The 24,397-nt window shown below is 38.8% G+C and overlaps 2 protein-coding genes across 9 annotated transcripts in view; one reads left to right on the top strand and one right to left on the bottom strand.

Moving 5' to 3' along the window:
• Positions 1-1,252: 1,252 nt before the first annotated feature.
• Positions 1,253-9,450, bottom strand: LOC104924300 (uncharacterized). 2 transcript variants are annotated; one of them, XM_027281828.1, is made up of 13 exons: positions 8,393-9,450; positions 7,563-7,610; positions 6,864-6,953; positions 6,670-6,759; positions 5,942-6,530; positions 4,842-4,908; positions 3,554-3,652; positions 2,898-2,954; positions 2,702-2,812; positions 2,278-2,387; positions 2,039-2,091; positions 1,775-1,850; positions 1,253-1,650 (listed from the first exon to the last, which is right to left on the bottom strand). In XM_027281828.1, exons 1-13 carry the CDS (start codon positions 8,741-8,743, stop codon positions 1,493-1,495), a joined length of 1,899 nt encoding a protein of 632 aa, XP_027137629.1. In that variant the 5' UTR covers positions 8,744-9,450; the 3' UTR covers positions 1,253-1,492. The 2 variants fall into 2 exon arrangements, with proteins under 2 accessions (XP_027137629.1, XP_010735907.3); XM_010737605.3 differs by lacking the exon at positions 7,563-7,610 and having other exon boundaries at positions 1,255-1,650; positions 8,393-9,449.
• A 7,530-nt stretch (positions 9,451-16,980) lies between these two features.
• tcf12 (transcription factor 12) overlaps positions 16,981-24,397 on the top strand; it is a 75,172-nt gene continuing 67,755 nt past the window's right edge. For 2 of the 7 annotated variants that reach the window (XM_019270521.2, XM_019270520.2), the window contains exons 1-3: positions 16,985-17,221; positions 18,010-18,098; positions 18,295-18,367. In XM_019270521.2, coding sequence (XP_019126066.1) covers positions 18,027-18,098; positions 18,295-18,367 — 145 coding nt within the window. In that variant the 5' untranslated portion in view covers positions 16,985-17,221; positions 18,010-18,026. Of the gene's footprint in view, positions 17,222-18,009; positions 18,099-18,294; positions 18,368-24,397 lie in introns of all 7 variants that reach the window. The other 5 variants (XM_019270516.2, XM_019270517.2, XM_019270518.2 and 2 more) reach the window with 5 other exon arrangements.

Raw genomic sequence — 24,397 nt, 5'->3', positions numbered from 1 at the left:
TGAAGGATAAACTACAGTGGCTGTGAAACTTGTGAAAACGGAAAAGGTCCTGTCTAGAGCCATTGTTTAGTTGGTGGAGTTGAGTTGTGTAGGACAGGAGTTGTGGAAGGGGAAAGGTGTGAAGTCTAAGCCAGTGGGGGGTCTGAGGGGAGGGTGAGGTGCAGAGTGTTGGTTGGCTGCTGATGGTGTGCAGACGAAAGAGTTCAGTGGGGGGTAGGCAGGGTTACCATCAAACCATCACCTCAGTGTTCACTGTTACTTTTTATTTTATTTTACTGTTACTGGTTTTATTTAACTGTTATTTATACATGTGTATATAGTATTAAAATAGGATATCGTATAGGTGTATATTGTTAAAGTTTTGTTTCTTGCTATTGTGTTCGTGCTATCACTCACTATCTCACTTACCGTTTGGGAGCTGCGGTAACAAAAACAATTTCCCCACAGGGATTGATAAAGTATTTCTGATCTGATCTGAGTCTGACAGCTGTTGGACCTGTGGTAGTGCTCCTTCTTACATGGTGGGAGTGGCAGTCTGTTGCGGAAGGAGCTGTTTAAGGCCCCCACAGTCTCATGTAGGGGGTAAGAGGAGTTGTTCATGATGGATGCCAGCTTTGGTAACACCCTCCTCTCCCCCACTTTCTTTATGGAGTCTAGGTGGCAGTCCAGGGCAGAGCTGGTCCTCTTGACTGCATAGAATGCGCATGCCACCAAGCCAAGCAAGCAAGTGGTGACAACTTTGACCCTTTTTGCACAGGACGTCTGTGTTGCTCGACCAGTCCAGTTTGTTGTTGAGGTGAACACACAGATGTGGTCTGAAGTGTCTTCCTCAGTTCACCTGAGCTGCTTCTGACCAAACCCACTGATCTTAAGAGGTACAGAAACGTTTTTGGTCAATGGGCAAGTAGCTTACTTTTAATATAATTACACCACCTTTTAAGGTCACCTCATAAATTTGTTTGTTTTGTAATTGGTTAATCTGTTATCTGTTAACTTTTGAGTGTTCATCTCCAAATGCAAAGCCATGCATCATACATCTCTAATGTAAGTGTCAACACGAACACTGTTTATACAAAATTTACATTTGTACAGTCTAGAAGACTAAATACTTATGTTCTCCTTCACAGTGAGGCTTTCAACTTTTTAAAAGTCAGATTCAACAGTGCTTGATATCACTTAAGTTTAATGTATTATAAACTATGAACCAATGGTAGTCATTTGAATAATACACCAATGAAGCACCTGAAAACATATAAGACATGTTTTTTGCATTAAGAATTTATTTTACTTATTATAATATTAAAATAAAACTTGTACATTTAAAGTGGAATGTAACAGACAAACATATAATGTGCAATTATTACAACCTGTGACCTTACCCATTATAACTGTTAAGATTGTGTTCTCTCAGTACACAAAATTATTGTTTCTTCAATGTTCCTGTTGATTTAAGTACAGTAAAGCAAGGCAGAGGAAAAGGTACAGGCAAAGTCTATGAGTTGGACTGGCCTGACAGCAGCTGGTTAGACGATGGTGCATATACCACAGGACTCTGGACACTGGATAAGGACACAGGGTTGCTGATTGGATCATAGGCTTCCTCTTTTACTTTTGGTGTCACCATTTTCTGGAAAAGTTGCTGAGGAGCAACTTAAAAACAACACACAGACTCTTAAGACAAACTTCATTGAAGTTAACAAAGATGTACAATAATAGCACAGAAACATGAGAAAGAATTACAAGTAAATCTCCTGAGAGCTAGCCTCACTTTTACCTGGCACTATTGTGATTGAATTTCCAGCATGGCACTGCACCCCAAGAGAGCCAATGAACTCAGTATTGCTTCTTAACTGGAGAGAAGCCACAATGAAGCCACATTTCAACAAATACTGCCAATATTCATGTATCCAACCATTTGATTTACATGATATGATGATATTTACAACATCTGTCATTTATTACACATGAAATTGTTCTAATGACATCATTACTTGGTTTTTGAAGATAACATGCTGTAGGGTCTGTTTGAGGTACTCACTGCATTTCTCTGAAGAGGTGAAAGTTTTGGCTTACAGTCTATTTGGTCATTACCTGCAAGAACATAATGAGACAATATTTTTAATTACAGCACAAATATCAATATTATGATCAACTATCAATATTCCACCAACAGGAGCAGGTTATTTTTTAAAAGTATACATCGTCACATATTTGGAACAGTTTTTCACAGAAGTCGGATGTTTGAAAATCTCAACACGGAACTCAGGAGTGACATACTGAACTCTCCATCATCCTTCTCCTTTTTCACTCGAACATGTGAAATTTGTTTCTGCCATGGCTCCAGCTCCTCTTCTTCACATTCCAGAAAAAGTTCAGACGCTGTGGACCTGAGACAGAAAACAACAGACTCACACACCCGGTTTATACAATATATGAAATACAAAGATATTTGTACCCTTCAGCAATATACTTCTTCCAAACTGTTCATGTGTAGCTGTAAGTTAACGACAAGTGATCTAGGGTGAAGATTGGTTGTCTTCAGGTTTGTTTGTATTATTTATTTATTTATTTATTTTTTATTTAAAAGTAAAATAAGTGTTGAGTGGCAGAGAAAGTACAGGAAATACAAGAGAGTAGAATTGAGGATTAAGTATAAAATCTTAATGACTCCAAATTAAAAATGTTGTCTAAATATAGGTACCTCTGAGGAATTATTGGTACGTAGATTTCGTCATCAGAGCTGTCATCAGCTCCTGGAGCACTCAGCTCAGTTGTTTCTACAACATTTTCCATATCGCTATCCAAGTCACATCTATTAGATAAAAGATATGCTAGAATCAAACAAGAAGTATAAAAATATGATATCATATGTCCCGTATGATATGATATAAAATTACAGTCTGTTCTTCAGAGTCTTGTCTTCATCATCAATGGTGACCTCCATCTCCTCAAAACTGAAGACAGAAAAATACAGTGCAGACACAGTGTAAGAGTAAAAACGTATTTTAAGAAAGTCAAAGCAGCACCAACAGACATATTAACCTACTGAAATGTACATTCTCTAAAATATCAACACTAACCTGTCAGTCCACCTCTGATGCCTCTGATGTACTATTGTCTGTGTGTCCTGTATCTGTTTTAATTTGACCTGTTCTTAGTTTGTGCTGCTGCCTGTCTTGGCCAGGACTCCCTTGAAAAATAGGTTTTTAAAAATAGGATTAAATAAAGGATCATTTAAAAAAAAAATGCCACATGTGAAGTTTTACTCTGATGTTGAACATCATCTTGCTGGTGCTGTTCACCTCTGCAGATACATATTGAAATTCATTTTCTGACAAATCAAATGTTGTTGCAGCATGTGGACATGGACAGGTTGTTCTGATGACTACAAAGTGGCATATGCCTGCTCTAATGTATTTGCACCTCGACGTGAATGCATCATAAGGATGTAACTGAGGACTGATGGTGCCTATTGATTCAGTTCTACACCTTTAAATTTATTGGACTGGCTGCAGTCAAGCCAAATAAACAAGGCTAAGTTATGACCGCTTACCTTTCAGAGGCTGATACATGTCCAAGACTTGATAGTGCAGTAGGCTCTTGTATACACACTGCAGTAGAGATCAGTGATATCGAGGATCTCTGTTCATAACTGTAAAAAGAAAAGTTGTCATCAGACACAAACTGGAAGTGTTAACCATGCAACCGTACTCTTAGCTTGACAAACACACGAGATAGGCTACTGATTGATTTGTTTAAAGTTAGCGGATTTTGTTTGGATGAGTCAGTGAAGAAATCAAGTCAAGTTATCGGTCATACTCATGGTAGCTTCAGATATTTTCTGTGGATTAGACTGAGATATCAGAAGTTGTGTATGGATTACATGCCAAATTAAACTCAAACCATCTGCATGACTAGAGAGCAGGGATGAGAAGACAAATATTACGGTGCCATTTGGGTGAACCCACCCTCCAACTATGAGTACTAATGAAAACGTTAGTAAGGTTGAAGATATATATCCTATTACATTAATATTGAAAATGACAACAAGTAAAATGAACAGAAATTCCAGGAAATCAATGCACACAGTTTTTTTTATGTAGATAAAAATTTTAAATGCCTTTATTGTTTTGATCTGCGTCATATTGGGGTTAGGATACATGGCAGAACATTTCTAAAAAAAAAACACACAGCAAGGCATATGACAAGCTTGTTCGATATAAATAGCCTGTATTAAATTAATACCAAACAAATTATAAAGAGAGAGATCAATTCTATCATCTTGAAAGTACAATAAAGTTACTCTTGGAGTGACTTGGACTGGCACTGACATCCCAGTCACGCAGCAGACAATCCGTACAGGGTGGAGGTCCCAAACTTTTCAGACTGAGTCATCAACTAGACCCTTGGGAGGGGCCCTGCCCACCATAGATCTGACATCACCCTTTTTTTGTTGATATTTGTATTTTTTAATTGGTGTCGTGGGGAGTTATACTTCCTGAAAAACAGATCATCTTCAACAGTGACTTCATACACCATCAGTAGGTACAACTAAAAAGTTCATCCAATTAAGCTGTTTGCGCCTTGTAATAAAATCTGCTTAGCTTTTTCAGAGTTGCTGGTAATTCAGTTGGCCACTCCTTTTAAAACTCATACATAGTTTAAGGTGAACTTCATGTTTCAAACCAATATCAGGTTATCTGACTGATGTCAGTCGAGTAACTTTATTGGATTTCCATAGACCCCTCTAAATCCAGAGATGACGTTCAGCTTGTCACAGTGATTAGTACCATGAAAAGTAAACAGATTATGAGGTGTATAGCTTCAACATGCAGCCTCACCTTGACTGTGACGATATAACTCCCTTGTCTCTTCTCTTTGACTTTGTCTTAATTTTCTTCAGAGGATCTTGAAAGTAAAAACAAGAAGAAGAAGATTACTACGATTTCAATGTCTGGTTCAGTAATATAGTGCAATATAGTACAACTATACAGTGATCTTCGCCTTGCACTGCTGTTGTCGGACTGTGGTCTTTTGGTCATGCCAGAGAAGAAAAGACTGACATGAAAAATTTGAAAAAACAAACAAACAAACAAACAAGGAAAAATCATATTCACCAATCTGAACAGCCTGCCAGACGACTCCTTTGACTGCCTGCCTCTGCCACCAATTTAACATACAGAATATAGAAAAGAATTGTGCAATATATTGGTGTCACTCAAGCGGCAACCTCCATGGCTGTGAAGTGAAGCCAGTGCCGAAGTGCCAAAAACTGCAATTGCTCGAACGTCCACTTGAGGCTGGTTACAGAACGAGTCCGTCTCCAGAAGCACCAATATTAAAATGTCCAACGTCACAGCAGAAATAAACATGTTTACAGCCTGGTACAAAAGACTGTTTGGGTCTCTATAGCGAATTTCCCTGTTCATGAAAACTGTACTGAGGGTGTTTTTTTTTAACTCACCTATTAAAATTATATTAAGGCTTAAAGTTATGCATAATTAACAGTGTGGCTGCTTTGATTGACAGGTGGGTGCCGTTACAGATGTCTTGCCAACATAGTGACGGTCAGAGTTACATATTTTGAGCTTCAAAACGGCCCTTCAGAAACCTACGGGTGACATCACGCTTATGCCATTTTTTATACTGTCAGTGTAACTATAAAGTTAATCCAGCACAGAGAAAGAGAGAAGAAACTCTCAGCAAAGTCAACTAGAAATGGTTGAAAATATGACAATATGACAATATTTCACATGTGAAGAATATTTCAACCCAGAAAACATATCAATAATCACTGAATTCTTTCCCCTCTAAAATCGGTTTAAGTCTTAAAAAAGATAACCATATGAACCTGTACTGTTTTATGTATCTAGCCCTTGAAGAACAAAGTTGAAATCTGTCTTTTTTTGGCTCTTGACATTAGAATCACAGCAACCCTCACCTGAAATGTGAAGAGTGCCTTCAGGCACTTGGCAGACTCCCTTTTCAAAGATCTTTTCCTGCTCAGTCCTGTTCATCTGCTTCATTTCTGGGTTGAGGTATGCCTTTTGAATTTCAAAAAAGGTTTTATGCCCCATGAAATTCAACTGCAGATGTTTGGCCCACTTTTTAAAGTGTGTAAAGGCGCCACCAGAAAAAAGGACGGAAAGAGCCGTAAGAAGGTGAATTTCAGGAAATGCCTCCCAAAGGTGAGGTGATGACATCCATAAGCCCCTGTGTCCACCAAGGCAGCTCCACCTCACCTTCTTCTGTGCACCACAGTGAGACACCTTCTTTTTAGTTATAGGCTGTCCACATGTCTGACACTTCTTAAACAGCTCCATCAAACAGCTGTCATTCACAATAGTCTTTGATTGACTCAAGTCTTTTTCTGTGTTCTTATCAAGGTTTGATGTTGCTGTTGAGTTTAATTCAGTTTCTTGGTGGAAGCTCTCACTCAGATGATCTTCAGATGCAACACTGGATAAACTTTCACTGACTTCAGATGATGGAGGGGACATGGACGAGGTGCTTCGAGCTCCCGAGTCAACCTGGGCCAGCAGAGACAGATGTCAAATTATAAAATAAGTCAAGCTACTTGAGCTCATCTGAATACCAACATACATCACTTTTGACTGCATTTATTATTCACACAGAAAAAGGGTTTCAGACACCATGTGTTATACTTACAGGAGTTGGTAGGGAAGAAGAAAGTGTTGCTGTATCCACATCAGTGACGTGAACAGTCACGGAAGACGCCTGTGATGATGTACTTGGTCCCTGGGTAAAACAGTGATTATTAGCCAGTACAGTTGAGTGCAGACTCAAAATAAGCCATGAAAACATCAAATATGAGGAATGTATCTTTAGTAGATTATACTTACTGAGGTTAATACTGAGGCCCTCTGCAACACGCTGTCCACACTGGAACCTGAGACCAATGAGGTAGAGGCTTGAGCGCCTGTACTGGGAGCCTTCGCCAATTAAAAAAAACAAAACACAAAACAGCTTTGATGAGCACACTTGGCAGTTATTAACACTGCATCAAATTTAAAATTACACAACAAATGACACATGCTGCTTATGCCAACCTGAATGGACAACTCATCACAGCAGTTCTATTACGAATACAGTTAAACCTGTTTTTCCATAAAAATGACACTTAACCTTCTGATGAAGAAGAATCCTGTAAATAAATACCTAGTATATCAGTCAGTAATATTTATTATCTTACTGTACTTGTTAAGCTCCTTTTGAGTCAAAAATGTTACAATGCAGTTGCAGCAACAATACTTTCAGAGTGAGGGATGAAAACATTAGTGGTAACCTCGGATGATTCATGTAATCTTTAAAGTTTTGGTCATAACTAACATTCATGCCTACTCACTTTGAAAGAGGAGATGTTATTTAATTACTCAGTCGGTCAAACTTTCACGTTCATAATACTGGCCTCCGCTTTGCTTAGCTCAAATATAATGCTTGCATGTTTGAAACTTCCTCATAAGGTTTGATTAGTAAATGCTGCGAGATGATTGTGATGCAGAGGTCCCAACTTGGTTATGTCACTGAATGTAATACCGTACTTGGCACTTCACCAGAAGAATTTTCAGCTTCTTTGTCCTCCAAATTGACTGAACGTTGGTTGGACATGAGTTAGAAGGAACATTATGAAGTCAACATTAGATTCAACACAATCAGCACAGATTTTGCAGTAGATACTGGCCCACAGACAGGTGAGACAACTATATAATTATACATTTTGAGTGACATATTCCTTACTCCTTACACTGTCCACTCATGAAAACTGGACAGCTATGGTACGCCTTCGCAGAACAGTACTGAACGATGTATATCAGACTGAATACAGAAGTGGGTATACCCAAAGCCAGCTGATAAATGAGTAGGTATACTCTGTACATCTGTCACTAAACCACTAAATGAACCTGACTATTTTTAATGTCACCGAGCAATACTACCTACAACTCAGTGTTACTATGATGACCTTCAGTCTTCATACATATTTCATACATAGTTCTTATGTTGCACCGGAGGCTGGCAAACAAAACTTTTATTATACTGGACTGTATAATAACAATAAACTGAATATTTGCTCTTGTCGTCCTCACACACTGATGCAACTGGACACCATAAAAAGTGATTTTTATACTTTAGTACATAGGTACACACACCTCCAGCAATGGCAACCGTGGCATGGTGCGCAAAGCTTTCTGGTTGTTGTAGGATTTCCTCATTATATGAGAGGAGGGATGTCCTAATATGTCCTATTGTAGTACACTCATTTAAACTTTAAACTCCACTAGTCTTTTAAATGGTTTTGAAATACAAGACAAACACTTTATATCTCTAGCCTTTCATAAAGCTTTACTCTTTACGGGTGAAATAAATGGTTTACCTGTGTTTGGCTGCTGTCATGAGCTGGCAGAGAGGTGCTGAGGTCCTCTTGCTGTCTCCCAGAGAAGACAGACGGGATAGTGAAGGACTTGAGGATTTTTCGGGGCGTTGTTTTCATAAGTTCTGCCTGTATGTCCGGCTCGTAATCTTCCGGTTTGAAATGTTGGCTACAGACTCTTATATTGCCGTATTTACTTACTGGTGTGTTTTCGTCAAATTTGGGGTTTTGTATGGCCTTTAACCACTCTCTGCATCGCCCCGGGTCTCTGGTGGGCAGAGAGTGGAACACGACACCCCGGGACCTCGCCTTCTTGTAGCCCTTACAGCCCGGCACGGAGCACATCCCCGGCATCGTGACACCAACACGAACTCAGCCCGGTGTTCAAGAAAACGAGTTACTGACCGACGACTGACACCATCCCTGAGCTGTCTGTCTGTCTGTCTGCCTGTCTGTCTGTCTGTGGTGCACCGACCGACACACTGCTCCATTGGTGAACGTGACCGTTAAACGTAAACACAAGAGTGTAAAGGTAAAGGCGTTGTCGCTTTGCATTGTGGGAAACGTAGTACGTTTTTTTTAAAGGGTCAAAACACAGTGAAGAGGAGGAAGAGGGGGCATAGTACACCTGACTGTCACAAAGTCACGTTTTGATAACACACACACACACACACACACACACACACACACACACACAAAAACTTTGGTCACGTGATAAAAACTGAACCGTCTCCATGACATCCGAGCTCCAACCACTAATAACGGATGTGAGAGAGATGTGGTTAGATCATGACAATTTCCGGTTAGACTCTGTGCTTGTCAAATTACTATTATTACAGTTATTAAATTCATTTTGCAGATGCAGATAAAGAAATAGTAAATGCCACTGATTTTACACACAAAAATCATCGTGCACACATCATGGGGTGTACTCAGTCTGTGTAAACAGTTGTATGGTGTCTTCTGTTGCTCTGGAGGAGTTTTGTCAAGTCAAAGTCCTTCTTCAAATCTTCATCTGTAAACATACAAGTCTCATTAATGCATGTTAATGCATGTTACTAACTAAACTTCTTCCCCGGAGTTTCTGTGCTCTCTCGTCCAGCAGGTTCTTATGGATCGTGGCTGCTGCTGTGGTCCTGCACAAAGTCCACTACATATATTATTACTGTCATCATTGTTACCATATCTCCATTACAGTTTACAGTTAGTTAATGTTTTGCTGCTGCTGTGCATCTGTGTCTCTATTTGTCTGTCTATCCCCCCTCTCTCTCTCTATCTGCCCCTCCCTCTCTTTAACTCAACCGGTCGTGGTGGATGTGGATGTCTACCAATGAGCTTGGGTCTACCCGAGGTTTCTGCCTGTTAAAAGGAAGATTTTCCTCGCCACCGTCGCCAAGCGCCTGTTAAAAGGAAGATTTTCCTCGCCACCGTCGCCAAGCGCTTGCTCATGGTGGAACTGTTAGGTCTCTGCGAATAATATTATAAAGAGTACGGTCTAGACCTGCTCTGCATGAAAAGTGTCATGAGATAACCTTGTTATGATATGGCGCTGTATAAATAAATTAAAATAAAATTATATTATAGAAAATGCTAGAGACCAAATACTAGAAATAAATCCACCTCGACTGTTTCATTAATGACCACTGTTTTTGTGCCAGAGTGCATTCTGCATTTCACACCACATGCACAAGAACGTGCAGCATAACGCAGACTAAATAATTTCCAGTGGATCGTGTGGTTGCTTACAATGAGGGTGTGAGGGTGAAGAGGTTCAGCTAAATAAAATGTTTTACCCCAAATCAGCTGACGTCCAGGAATCAAGTAAAATGTCATTTTGCCAGTGAAAAGAGTGAGGTCATTTTACGTCATCAATTTTTATTGCTGTGTATCTCAGAGTCAGTGTACAATCAAAATGCAGTCTATGCAGACCTGCAATAAGTCGTGCTTTATGAGGGTTATACTGGTCAGTTTTTGTATCATACCCACAAAACAAGAATAAAATTAAGTTGACCTATAAAATGCTGCCCATCTTTGCAAAGAAAAAGTGTCACAACGAATGGATGCGTCCCCTCTCACAGGCATATACTGTACAGGCTGCTATGCCCCTGTCTCCATATTCTACAGTTTGTGAATTGTGAATTAATGTCTGGGCATATATACAAATATACTTTATATTTCTAAAACTACCACATCACTGTGAAACATCTTATATCTGCAGATATTAGAAATAAACATTTTCATTGAAGTTTGTGAAGTTTGTGTGATCTGTGTTTGTCCAACAGGTGGCAGTCTGGAATTAATAATACAGGGCAGAGGTGCCTCCCACTACTAGATGAAAACTCGCTTCAGATGACAGATTAGATGATACTGCCATTCTCGGGCTACTCAGTGACAATAACACTGTTACAGCCTAATAAAACTCAATTTCTCGCTTCACACAACGGTGCACAGATAACTACCTGCAGCTGAACATGGGAAAAACATGTGAACTCCCTGCCATCTATGGCAAGACAGTAAAACCGGCCAACTACTTTAAATCTTTTGGGCTCAGTTTTGATCAACACATCGCTTCTATCCTTATTCTATCTATAAACGAGCCCAGCAAAGACTCTCTGTAATCCATAAACTCAGAGCACCCTACCTTCTGTTGTTTCAACCCATTGTGTTGTACGTTCCTCCCTGCTTCTTCACCATGTTGACCACCTCCAACAAAAACAAGGTTTCCAACATCACACATACTGCTTTTAAAATCATCTGCCTTCCCACAGTCACACTCTTAGACATGAACAACAGAGTCATCGCACACCTTGCACTCACAATATCAAATGACACTGATCACCATCAGTCATCACTTCACATTACTTCCATCTGGATGGAGATACAGGACCTTAAGACGGAGGAGAGCTCCTTTCAGCAGGAGCTTTGTCCCCTCTGCTATTGCAGCATGGAACAAACTGCCTCTTCTGGCTGTGTTGTGTGCTGAGACGTATGAATGTATTCATGGGGACTTCATGTTGCCGTGTTTCTTTGTTGAACTGGCTGTAAAAAACAAAATGTCCCTCTCTCTTAAGTCTAAATCTAAATGATTTCCTCTCGTTCTTACACATACAGAACAACTGAACACGAACACATGTTCATGGTTGAGACCAGCAGTTTCCCTCGTAGAAACTAATGTCAGTGGTGTTTTTATAGAACATGAACCTTACCTCTAAACTCCACATTGTTTAAGTTGCTGGCTTAGGCTCTTTACTCTTTTGAGTTTTAAAAACACTGAAATATTTTGGCTGCATGTCTCTGTGTAACGAGTGAATGTCTGGAGAGTGCCAAAAGTGTTGGTGGTTCTGGCGCTGAGTTCACTGAAGCTCCTGTAGGTGTAACAGGCCTCATTCAATAAAACATCTGGATCAGATAGGAGGGGCAACCCCCTAGTGATGCACCAACACCCCACTTGGTCCTCAAAAGGTTTGCACATGTTTTTTGTTCTGTTCAAAGGATTTCATTCTTGATTTATATTTATTTAAATATCTATAACCTCTCGACATTAAGGTTCTGTTAGAATAAAGGTTCATCTCATAGTAAGACAAACCCATCTCACAGTAGAAAACCTCTTTGGAGGTTGTTGGATCAAACTCAGGCTGCTGAAGACAATCATATCAATATTTGTTTCTAGTTTCAGGTTTGCTCCTTATTTAGTCCTAATAGTTTCAATCAAGGCCAGCCTCCTCTTTCACTTTATGCAACAGTATTAATATACCATGATTATAACAGTCATATGATGACAAACAGCTGTAATATGGATATGCATATTTTATTAAATCTGCATCTTTGCCTTTTCTCCTCCATGCAACACTACTACTACTACTACAGTGATTAAACCACCTGAAATGCTTATTTTGCCTGCTCAGCAGTCTCATCACTCAGGTTCCTCCAGTTGCTGGAGAAAATGTGGCTCTCAGGAAGGGAACCCCTCTATAGAGGAATGATATGACATTATTTATGAAATGTTTGTAATGGAAATAATCACTTTCTTTGTGAGACTAGAAAGACAGAAAACGTATTTTTTTTTCTTTAACTTTTTGTCTCTCTTTTCTCAATATATTTTTCTTGTGCCGATGTGAAACACCCCACTTTCTGTTTATATCTGTATATTCTCTAGTACAAAAGAAAAAAAAAAGAAACTGTAAAGCTGGATCACTGTGTAACTTTTTAAAGCAATGATAACTGTGTAAAGTGCTGATAATATGTGAATCTAAATAAAGAGAAAGTCTTTTTTTGTTTAAACTGAAAAGCATGTTAAATCACAGACAAAAGACTAAGATATTTTCATTAATAACACACGCCACACTGACAGCCACTTTCAGCCCAACTTTACTGCAGTCCTCTTGTCTGGTTTCTCGCCAGCGCGGAAGAAAAAGTAGTCCCCACACAACAAGCGGGACCTGTACTGTCTTTACAGTGGTCTTTAAGAGCATTTAATGGAAAAAATGAAAAGACACTACGCTGATATGCTTCTAAATATTACATATTTCTGTAGGATGTGTTAGTTTATGGTTGACACTGTCAAGTTATTTATATTTTAGCATTGCAAAGCCGAGGTGTCAATAAAAGCACGTTGTTATCCCTGGACGCGCCTGCAGATAAACTGAGCTGTCAGGTGAGAAAACCTTAAGCATGTTGTCTAAATGAAAAGTTTACATGTCAGGAAGTTTCTTTAGTAAGAGGAAGGAAGAGAGCCGTCACACAGATATTATCACACCTCATGGCATCTTTCACTTTTTTTTTTTGCGCTGTTTAGTTTATTTTTTACAGTTTTATATGTTTAACCTGTTATATGGACCTTGATGACAGTGTGCATTTGTTTGCAAAATACTTTTTAAATCACAGTCTCGGTTGATGCTGTGCTGTTATCAGTCAGACACATGACCTAGCGGGGCTTTAAACAAATACTTACAAGTTCAACAGATAGTTAGCGACGTCTCCATCAGTCCGCAGGTGCATGTCCTCTTTTAGTTGTCTCCACCTTTTGAAGCAGTACGAGATGTTTATCCTGGTTTTGACCCGCAGACGGTCGCTCTCCTTCCTGGCTCTCAGACCTTCTTCAGTCCGACGCACAGGTTTAGATTTTTTCACCACCGGAGCTGAGGTTTGATCAGTGTCACAGGCTGCTGTTGTTTTCATCCTTTGTTTTGTCACGGGAGACAAAAATGTCCCTTCTTTTCTTAATTTATTCCCACAGAGCTGATATTCATAAACTTAGAGTTAGCATGTTTTCAAATGCCCGCCTGATTTCCGCAAACAGAGACAGCGCTTCTGGTCTGAACCCTTCACAATAAAAGCATCTAATAAATCATGTCAAACAAACAAAAGTCACAATTTGCACAAACAAAATAAAGATCATTTTTAAACTAATGAAGAAAAATAATAAAAGGGACTAAGAGGGTGGAAATTTTGACAGTTCTGTGTTAGTTAACTTTGTGTACTGAGACAGAAACAGGGAGTTTTTGTGGTTTTTCATTTGAAAGAAACACTGGGTTTCAGAAAAAAGAGGGGATGTACAGAAGTGTTCCTTGTTAATGTAGAATATACCCCTAAATTGTTTTTTTAACCGCATACTGTTACTACCGTGTCATAAAAGTGGCAATAGACTCAATAGACTGGTGAGCTCACGCCAAAAATGATGTACAAAATGATGACGTGTAATTTCAGCTGTTTCACATGATTCGCAATAAAAGAAGAATTTGCAGGATAAATACTTCGCAGTATATACTTCTTTGATTTGGTTACATTGTTAGAAGACAATAGCCATTGTTTCCAATTCATGTAATTAATAAATAAATCAAAATTAATTAATAATTAATAATTAAAATTTAGTAGCCACAGGCATCTGTATCACATCACGTTCATGCGTACATAATTTCCTGTGAAAGGGTAGCCTATACAGAATTTAAAAGGCTGACCTGCAATTAACCTACACAATGCAAATACATGGAGTAGCTAATTCTAAAGAGATCCTAAGTCATTAAAACATAAATCTAATTAATTAAATGTGATGCTGTAGGCAAAAGGACTAAAAATAAAGGAATGTTTAAAATCACTTAATGCGACTGATACAATGATTCAAATCACCTGTAAAAATTACAAATCCAGTACAGAAGTGGGCTGACGTCCACGTCCAGACTAACCTCTCAAAGGGACCTTGGTGCAAAAATGAGCTGTTGGGTCCGTACTGACAGCCCTCACCCCACCACCCTCTGCACTATGTGCATGTACTCTGCCAGTTGCTGGAATAACACTTAATAATTAAAGCTGCAAGCAGCGATGGTCGGGCCCTTGCACAGGTGCGCACGTCGAAATGTGCGCATATGGAAATGGCCACACAGTTTCCCCAAAATTCATCATTTTGATAACTGTTACTCAGGAAGTCTATGTGAACAGACCTACCAAGTTTGAAGTGAATTGGATGAAATCCCTAGGAGGAGTTTGTTGAATCAGGCCAAAAGTCAATGGAGTATTGTTTTTTTGTGAAAAAATCGGCAGCGTCGATTTTGACGCACCGTCACGGCCACGCCCTCTGATAAAAAGTTGTGATTTTGAACTTTTCATTGTGGACGCCTTGAGAACACACACGGCAAGTTTCAAGCACATCGGATGAAATCCCTAGGAGGAGTTCGTTCAAATGCGACCCCTGGAAATGAGGCAAAAACGGGAAAAGGCCAAATCTGAGCAAAATTGGACGCCGTACGCTTCACTGTCGCCCGGGGCACCAAGAGACTTTTTTGTGCGTCTGGGCATGTTACATACTCCCACCGAGTTTCGTGCACGTGGGCGAAACCGTGGCGAGGGGCACCGGCAAAAACGCGCACCTAGGTGGCGCTCTGGAGGCGTATGCGCGCGTGCATGTGTGAGACCTCCAAAATACGTAATTTTACGCCTGACATTGGGGGGGTAGGCAAATTTTCGTGAGTTTTGGGGGGGATATGGGCTGTGGAAAATGCAATTTACTCTTAAACGTCGTTCAGCGTTCGAAATACAATAGGGCCTCGCTGTGCTCAGGCCCTAATAATGACTGCAAGACACAGCAAGATATGCTGATATGCAGGACCCACCTTAGCTTGACTTATTTGAACACATAGTATGTCATTTCTGCCACTAGGAGCCTCTCAATCATAACAATAACATCATTACATCGTCAACATCGTGAAGTACAGTGGGATCATGGGAGTTGCTGTCTTCATTGATGAATAATGAATAATTGTGATCCGTCTTGAGTGAGTGATACAAACAATAGTAACACCCCCAGAGGTCAGACTTCCCTCCCAACTCTCTGACATATCAGAGTTTCCCTGGAAGTTATAGAGATTGACAGGTGACCAAATTAAATGCACCGTTACCTTGAGGAAAGTGAAGGCTTTCTCAAGGTTTGAACATTGTTGTGAAGATTTAGGATAATGTAAGTACACAACTCAATAAAATATATAACATAGGTACAGTCATTTTTGTACATATTAATGTGGAAAAGTTGGATATTGTGCCTTTAATAGTCCAGTGTGTAGGATTTAGTGACACCTTGCAGTGAAGTTGCAGATTGCCAAATGAATACACTCCCATGTCTCACCCTCTCCTTCCAAGCAAACGTGGCTGTGTTACGTACATAAAAAGCAAAAGATACATATCTAGTTCATTGTTTGGTTTGTCCGCTCTGGGCTACTGTACAAAATGGTGGTTCAACATGGTGGGCTCCATGGAAGAGGACCCGATTTCTCTGTATATATAAAAGGCTCATTTTAAGGCAATGATAGCACAACAATTCTTATTTTTAGGTGATAATACACTAATGAAAACATACTGATGAATATTGTACTCCATTCCTGCAAATAAATACTCCTAAATCTTACACACTGGACCTTTAAGAAGAGTTTTTACCATCAGGCCATCAGACTTTTAAACTTTGCAAAAGTATGACTGCTGCTACAAGAAGACTTGATATTATTTGTGCAATACATAGTAAAACACTTCACTTTCACCTGTCTCTAGTTACTTTACTCTTGTTTAAACCTTAAACATTCTGTGCAATACCCAATATCTGTGCGTATATAGTATGTCATATCTATTTATACAGTGACACCTCAATACCTGTTTTACATATTCTATATTAGTGCATTTTATATTTCTAATTTCCATATTGTTCTTTGTTACCTAAATGTTTTATAGTAGTATTGTGTTTTAGTTCTTCAGCTTATTCTTATGTGCAGTGCTGTTACACTGTTTAGTGCTCTTGATGCGGAGCTGACCGCTTCCTCTTGTCCAACACATTTCATTGTATTGCTGACCCTGTGTTAACCATGACATGACAAATAAACCTGAAACTTGAAACATGATGAGTACAGTGGTCAATAAAGCACGCTCACAAACATGCAGCACTGTACACACACTGTGTTGTTGTTGTTTTTGTTTGTTTGTTTAATGCACTCACATGTGAAGCTTTCTGTAGTGCTGCAGTCCCTTTGAGTGCATTAAATGCGGTGGAGATAAACGTGGTGCAATCAGCGAGACCCACGACAGTGCGTGCTGACTCCCGCAGCATCTCCCGCTGTGTGGGACCATCATGTCACTGTGCTCGGCGGCGGAGGGATACAATAACCAATGTCGTCGTGGTACTGAGGCTTTCGCAAAGCAAAAATGTCTGCCTAAGGGAAACTCGTAACTGATATATATAGAGGATATTTTCCCAGGTGTTGCCGTTTAAAACCAATATTTCGCTCTTTTGAGACGTATTGCAAGACAGCGAGTCTTCACCAGATCACCCTAGTCGGGATTTTAATCGGAAAAAAGGTAAAATATCAGTGGGAGTTCACCAAAAAAAAAGCTTTCGGACCTGTGAAAGAAGTTGGGAGTTGAGAAAGACCATCACTGGCGTTTTGTATTGTGGAGCTGGGCATGCATGGAGAGTGTCATTTGCAATATTTGTTTGGCTGTGTTACTTATCCTGAACCTGTGTGTAATGTGTGTTTCACTCGTGACAAAGAGGCTTCTCCGTATTAATGTCTACATTGACTAAAAAAAGGAAAAAAAAAAGCCCGCTGCAGCTGCACGGCTCGCTAGCTCTCTTCAATACACATGCATCGGTGACTGCAGCTAGCGCTTAGCCAGCCAGCTAGCCGGAGGAGCTAACATTAACCGTGGTTATGCTCGTTAAATCTGCCCCAAAGATCACTGACATCAACACGGCCAGTGGCAGCATAGCCGGCGAGTTATATCCGTGTCTCAGCAGCAGCGAGAGGTGTTATTACACAGAGATATTGTTGCTGCAATAAGGCGATGCTGCAGGTTTTAACAAGCTGTGCCATCCATTCAGAGCGCCTCCACCTCCACCTCTCCGCTTTAAAAAAAAAAAAAAAAAAAAAAAAATCAAACTTACATGTTTGCACCATTTATAAGTCTCTGTAAGCTTCAATGGCAAGAGCAAACTTTATTTCACAGTGGTGTTTTATTTATTTATTTATTTATTTATTTATTTAAATGATCATTCCGCATCCATAACAAATAGCTCTCATGGCATTGGTTATTTCCTAGTCCTCGCTGAGATGTGACCTGATCCTGATGGACTGTGTTTTCTTCAGGTTTCTAGATCGCCAGGATGAATCCTCAGCAGCGGATTGCCGCTCTTGGAACAGACAAGGAATTAAGTGACCTGCTGGATTTCAGTGCGGTATGATGGGCTTTTTTTTTTATTTATTACTCTTTCTGTGCAGACCAAATAGACAAATTGTCATTTTAATGTTGACTTATAAGATTTTACAAACTGTCCTTTTGATTTGTGGAGCAGCTTCAGGCATGATTGCATTTGATAATCTGAACACAGTTGAGTCTAATTGTTGCTACATGTCCATATTCTTCCTTTTCAGATGTTCTCTCCACCTGTAAGTGGAGGGAAAAACAGGCCCACCACACTTGGAAGCAGTCAGTTCAGTGCATCAGGTAGGACCGGATCCCCTCAAACCTATTTCACTTGAAACCCCTCTTTAGTTTTTTTTTTAGTCTTTGCATTGCATGTGATTCTTTTTCCCCCTCCTCTGTGACGCTTGTGTCTGCACTGTTCACATCTGGTGCTTGAAACATAAGCCCTCCACCTGGAATTATAGTGGAGAGCTGTAGTAAAGATGTAGAACAAAAGCACGGGTTTAGGCTGTAGACATGTGTAAATGATTTATTGATCTAATCGACATCGTGGTATAATTGCAGTGAATGTTTTATCTTACTGTCAGCTCCAAAAAAAAGCCATAAAATAGGCATGCTTTGATGAGATGTGTTGTTAAGTGTCACAGAAACAACACCGTATGTTCCTGTCGGGGTGTGTTAGAGGGAAAATCTGAATCAGGTTAATTAATATGTCTGAGTGAGAGTCTTGGAAACACAATCAGAGCTTCTTGTGATTTGTAGTGTATTTTAATGGGATGGTGAGACATCCTCTAATTGTTTTTTTTTCTTTGTACAGATAGCAGTTTGATAATTGATCCGTCTCTCTGTTAGTTTTTTGTTTTCATCTTTGAACATCTTTATGGTTAACGCCAAGATTTAAGATTCTGGATCGCTTTCTAACTAAAAATGCTCCAGGACATTAATCCGAAGCACATCTATTGTCTCAAAGAGAGAAGAAAGTCAACAATCAAGCATTATGTTTTCTGAAAGCATGTTTTGTGTGCATCCACAAAGCCTCGTTGTAGTCACTTATCTGTGAAACGAAAGACACACACTTAGTGGAAACTGAACGAAAAGACAAAGAAACAAGAACAGAGCTGTCACTCATGAACTGTGGAGCTGTGGAGATGAATGTTAGCATACCTAGTCATTCAAGTGAGTTGGATGTTGTGTGTGCTCTCTTCAGCAAAACAAAATGACAAAGAAACTCTGATGTTTGTTCTAAAAGTCACGCCTTCTTGGTGAGGTTCCCACAAAGATGTTTATTTTATTTGATGACACAAAGGCTTCAGACTGTCATTGTTCTGGTGTTTTTATTAACCCGAGAATGTTGAGAATTGATAAGATGCATTTATTAATTTTTAATCGGATTGTATCAGGTTATACAGGTATAATAAAATCAGTGTATATTTTCTCATCCTGGATAATGAAAAGTTCTCACAACTCACAAGTGATTCGTCATATCTAAAACACACTGATGACGTAAAATGAAACTTTTCTCACAATATTGTGTTAGTTTCAAAACCAGACTAAATCCCCTTTATACTGACTGTCTACCAGAGTGATCTCAACCGTCGTCGCTGTCATCCACATGCCGTATGGACGAGGCATAGTTATGACTTTTATAGAGTAAGATGTGGACAGCTGCCCTTAGGCTGGGCCTTGCACTTTCTGATTTGTAAAATAGCCCAACATCAGCACCGTGCTTTCTGTTTGGACAGAAAAGAGTTGTAGTCTATCAGGAGAATTGCGTGTTACAGCTGCAGCTCATTGTCATGGCTGTGTGTTGTCTGGTGACCAGCTTTGTCTTTTAGACACGTAACACAGTCTAAATATGGACCGCTGTTTGCAACAATTTTCAATAACGACTATAAAGAATTTGTGAACACGAGTGGGGAAAAAAAGATACTTGGCCAAAATTGAAGTCAATGGTTTTATTCATAAATATGTTTTTATTATACAAATGTCCTTCTTTAAAGAAATGTACTATTATCTTATGTTAACTGTCATTTAATTAAAAAAAAAAACTGTTCAACTGTAAAATATTCTCGCATATATCTTTATTACAACTGTTCAATAACCTTATCTTATATCAAAATCAGAGCCTATCTAATCTATAATGGCCTATATGGAATATCAGCAACTTAAACTTAATTGATAACTGATTAGTTTTAAAAACAGCCATAATAATCTGTTTATTTTACATCCACATAATGGTTTAAACGATGGTGGGTAAATTTTTTCATAACACTGATTTGCAGCTCTCTTAATCCTTAGATGTGATCAGTGTCCCATTTTTTTTTTTAAATTGTATTGAATTGCAGTGTGAATGAAAACGTCATGCTATTACTGTGATTTAACTCAAAGGCAAGGACAGTCGAGCAGTTTGGTTTTCAGTGCTTCATCTCAGTGTGGTAAATGGCAAATCAGATCTTAAGTATTATCCTTATAGACCCTCAAACTTCAAACTCAAACGCAATCCAAAATATTTAACATAAGATGAGTTAGTTGGTATCTTATGGATTGGTTAGTTGTTTCTGTGGCGGTGGTCAGAAGAGAAAATATCAGCAGAGCATCAAATGAAGGCAAAATAATTGTTGTAGTTTTTATTGTTTTTGTGGCTCATCTTGATCCAATAACTTGAAAGATATGCAGATATTACAAACAACCATGCAGCCACAAGCCTTTGACTTATGAATGGATGGTAATCTCAGGTAATTTCATAATAGTAATTTCATAGTTTACATGATATTTGGGCGTTTAAGAGATCTGATAATAATATATCTGCTGATAGTCAACTAACAGATATGTTATGTACGAGATACATTTACAGTGTAAAAATAACCTTGACCCTGCTCTACGGTTGAGAGGTTATGCAACTGTGACACACATCTAGTTTCTTGTTTTCTTGTCAGCCAACATACGCACTGATACAGATGTTTCTGCAATAAACCGTATCTGTCTGGCTGATTTATCTATCTACCTCTGTTTAATATCCGCACGCATACGTTTTATTGAGTTACGACTGAAAAGTCAAATAAATACCTCAGGTCATTAATTAGATTAATTAGATTTTTTTTTTAATGTTACAAAACTAAATTATGCAAAATGAAACCTTTACCATGTACAAATATAAAAAAAAATTAATTATGTAAAAAATGAACTGCAGCAGGTTAAAGTGTATCTGGCCCATAGTGAGTAAATCCCTCTTTCCTTCAGCTTACAGTATGTGCTCTCGTGTCTCTGATCCTCAAGGTAGAGGAAGAAGCACCTATATAAGTGATTGTGAACATAAGGCAAGTGAGTGTGCAGACAGAAGTGTGGAAATTGCAGGGAATGAGAGTTTGGATTATTGCATCTCAGCTGGGCATAGCCAGATAATTGAAGCAGAGTGGGACTGGCAAGACCCTTCAAAAGTGTGCCAGAGAAAGATGGATTGGAAAAAAAATATCCAAAGTGGCTCTAACAGAGATTTATCATTTCTCCCTTCCAGCTGTGTTGATGATGCAAATTTGATGAGGCCATTGACTCTTCAGTGTAGTGGGGCAGTCGGTGGCTGCTGGTGAAAGAGTCATTTTCATTTAGTGGTATGTACTGGTACATTTGTGTAGGGTTTGTTGAGTCAATTCTTGAACTGGTTACGAATGATCATATTATTTATTAACAGATTTTTAGCATGAGAAATACACTATGAGCTAACTTCATAGATTCACCTCCTTGTTTAACGGAACAAGTGAACTGAATCTGTAAGAGGGAGGATGAATACAATAAAACATACAATAAAACCATTGTTCTGCACATGAAGCAACAACAAGTCTATAATATAATAATGTTATATTATTATTTAGTAAATAATACAGTCATAATGGATAAAAAACTTCTAATGTAAAGCTATTAAAATGCTGGTTTGAGCGTCCAGATTATATGAGAAATCAAGTAAGCTTAGGTTGCAGCTTAGCAGTACATGTTGATTTGTCTAACTCTCTGAAAGTGGTTCAATATACAGTTAATTTAGAGTGAATTACCTATAAAAAAAAATATTCGAGCCACCTTTTTTGTCTGAATCCAAGTGAACAGGTAAATAAGGTGAAACCACACAAGCATAACCCCCGCAACAATTACTGGAAATGATAGTAATTCAGAGAATGTGTGCGATCTAAACAAATAAACAACACCTACACACATTCATTGGTTATCTCTGGACCACATTTACTGTACTTTATAGTGTTGAAGTACAGTATTTACAACAGAGACCTCAGCATGCATTGACGTTTATTTTCTATTCTGGTAACATCTTTTTTTGTCTCTTTGTCTGTTTTTTTTGTTGTTTTTTTGAGATTTCTATAAACTTGTTCAACTTTAATAATAAAGTGTTAACTGTATATCGACCATCAGTTTCTCATGCATGGTCGTTCATCCTGTTTTTTGTAGCCATTGTTGTGACATGCAGTTAAGAGAGCTGTTAGAGTATTGCTCTAAATGATGGCATGTTAGTCTCATTTAAACACAGACATCAGCTCTGTCCGGCCCTGTGTGCCTGTAAAAATGGTTTGCTTCATCTCAATCCAGTTTTTACTTCACAATCATTATTTGTATACATGTGTTTGATGAAGTCATTGGTTTCACTATTGGAACTGCTCTCAGTTCATTTATACAGGAAACCATTATGGCAAATAAAGCCAAAGGCTCTATGTAAATCAGCAAAGCTGGATTTGTTAACATTAACATGGACATCAGTTCAGCTTTCCAGACTGTGAATATGGCCTGTTGTTTGATATGGTGTTATAAAGCTGACATGATTTACCCTGTAGCAGTCACACATATATATTTTCATATTCTTATAATATAAACCCTCCATCAGTGTGTTTAGGCATAAGGAACATTCAAATATTTTGGGTCATAGGAAACATATTTATTTTGGGGATCAGGTTAACTAGTTTTTAAATGACTGACATTTCTCATTTCTCATTTTAGTCAAGATGCCGCCAGGACCAGAAGCCTTTTCTTTTTTTTCACCCCCTCACCCCTTTAGGCCTGTAGTTTTGCTGCCAACTGTTGTTGAGTGATGGGAAGTATGTGATCTCAGAAGGTATTGGATTTTAATAGGTTTTATCCTCAATCAAACTCGGCTGTTCATAGATGAAGTCGACCCTAATGTCTGAATGTATGTAAAGATGTTTAAGAAAAGCACATTAAACCCCCAGTTTATGTTGTAAAGTGTTTGTTCTCCCTTGCTGTATGTCCTAAAATTGTTTGGCCATTTTAAATGGATGTAAATGCATAAATATCTAATGTCTTGTAATGCCTGATCTTGAGGTTTGTGAGCAAGTGTATTAAGAATGAAAGTATCCAACATTGTTGGGGTTTTTAACTGTGTTAGAAGTGATTTATTATAATTTTCTGTATTATTATCAAGAGCCCATTTGGTTTAATCTGTAATTCCTCTATTTCTGTCTTTACTTCATATACAAATTACAGTCTAAACTCCCAATGAATAAAACTTATACTATTTTTAGGTATTTTGTGGCAAGTCATAAACAGATCCAGTTTATCATGAGTGAAAAATAGATTATCACTCTGCTTTCTATGTATGTAATAATTGATATCAACAACAATAAAGGCACTGGTAAGTTGGTTATTTAATACACAATGTGGACTACAGTGATGTGATTCAGGTTGTTGTAGTTCGGTTCATTTGGTCTGAACTGGTTCATGTGTACGCTACAAACAAACCGAGAGGAGTAAACATGGAGTTATACAGACTGACAGGTAACTCACTGATTGGACAGTTTTGGTGATGTCATGATCCTTCATCAACAGTGCAACATGGACCCACATGGGGAAATAATAAAAGTGTGCTTTAAGAAGTGATTTAAAAGAAACCACTGGTTCTGTGAGCCTTTTTTCCCTCAGGCAGGGCGGTCCAAAGTCAAGGGGTCCTGATGTCACCTTTAGATTTAAGCCTCGACTTTAGAATAGCCACAAAGGCCTCACCTGAGGATCTAAGGCAGCAGGCTGGCTCATAAAGGGTCAACATGTCTGTTATGCAGCATGGAGCCAGACCCTGGAGGGCTTTAAAGGTGATCAGTAAAATCTTAAAATCAATTCTAAAACGAACAGGAAGCCAGCGGAGAGACGCTATCGGTGTAATGTAAAGCCGTCTGTTAAGACGAAGAAGTCATGTTGCATTTAAAATCCTTCTTATTTTGTATATTTATGTTTATTTTTATTATTGGACTTCAAATCAGCTGCATCCTATGAATAATGACAAACAGGTCGAGACGGAATGAAAACGATGACATGCTCTGC

The sequence above is a fragment of the Larimichthys crocea genome, chromosome VIII, assembly GCF_000972845.2.
Source record: "Larimichthys crocea isolate SSNF chromosome VIII, L_crocea_2.0, whole genome shotgun sequence".
Taxonomy (NCBI): Eukaryota; Metazoa; Chordata; class Actinopteri; family Sciaenidae; genus Larimichthys; species Larimichthys crocea.
Note: the sequence above shows the minus strand (reverse complement) of the source record. Positions and strands in the feature narration are given on the sequence as shown.

Coding starts and splice junctions, on each gene's coding strand:
- LOC104924300 (XM_027281828.1), bottom strand. CDS start 8,743: ATGCCGGGGATGTGCTCCGTGCCGGGCTGTAAGGGCTACAAGAAGGCG. Junction 6,531..6,669: donor CTTCTTCCCTACCAACTCCT/GTAAGTATAACA, acceptor CTGCTGGCCCAG/GTTGACTCGGGAGCTCGAAG. Junction 4,909..5,941: donor AGGCACTCTTCACATTTCAG/GTGAGGGTTGCT, acceptor TTTACTTTCAAG/ATCCTCTGAAGAAAATTAAG.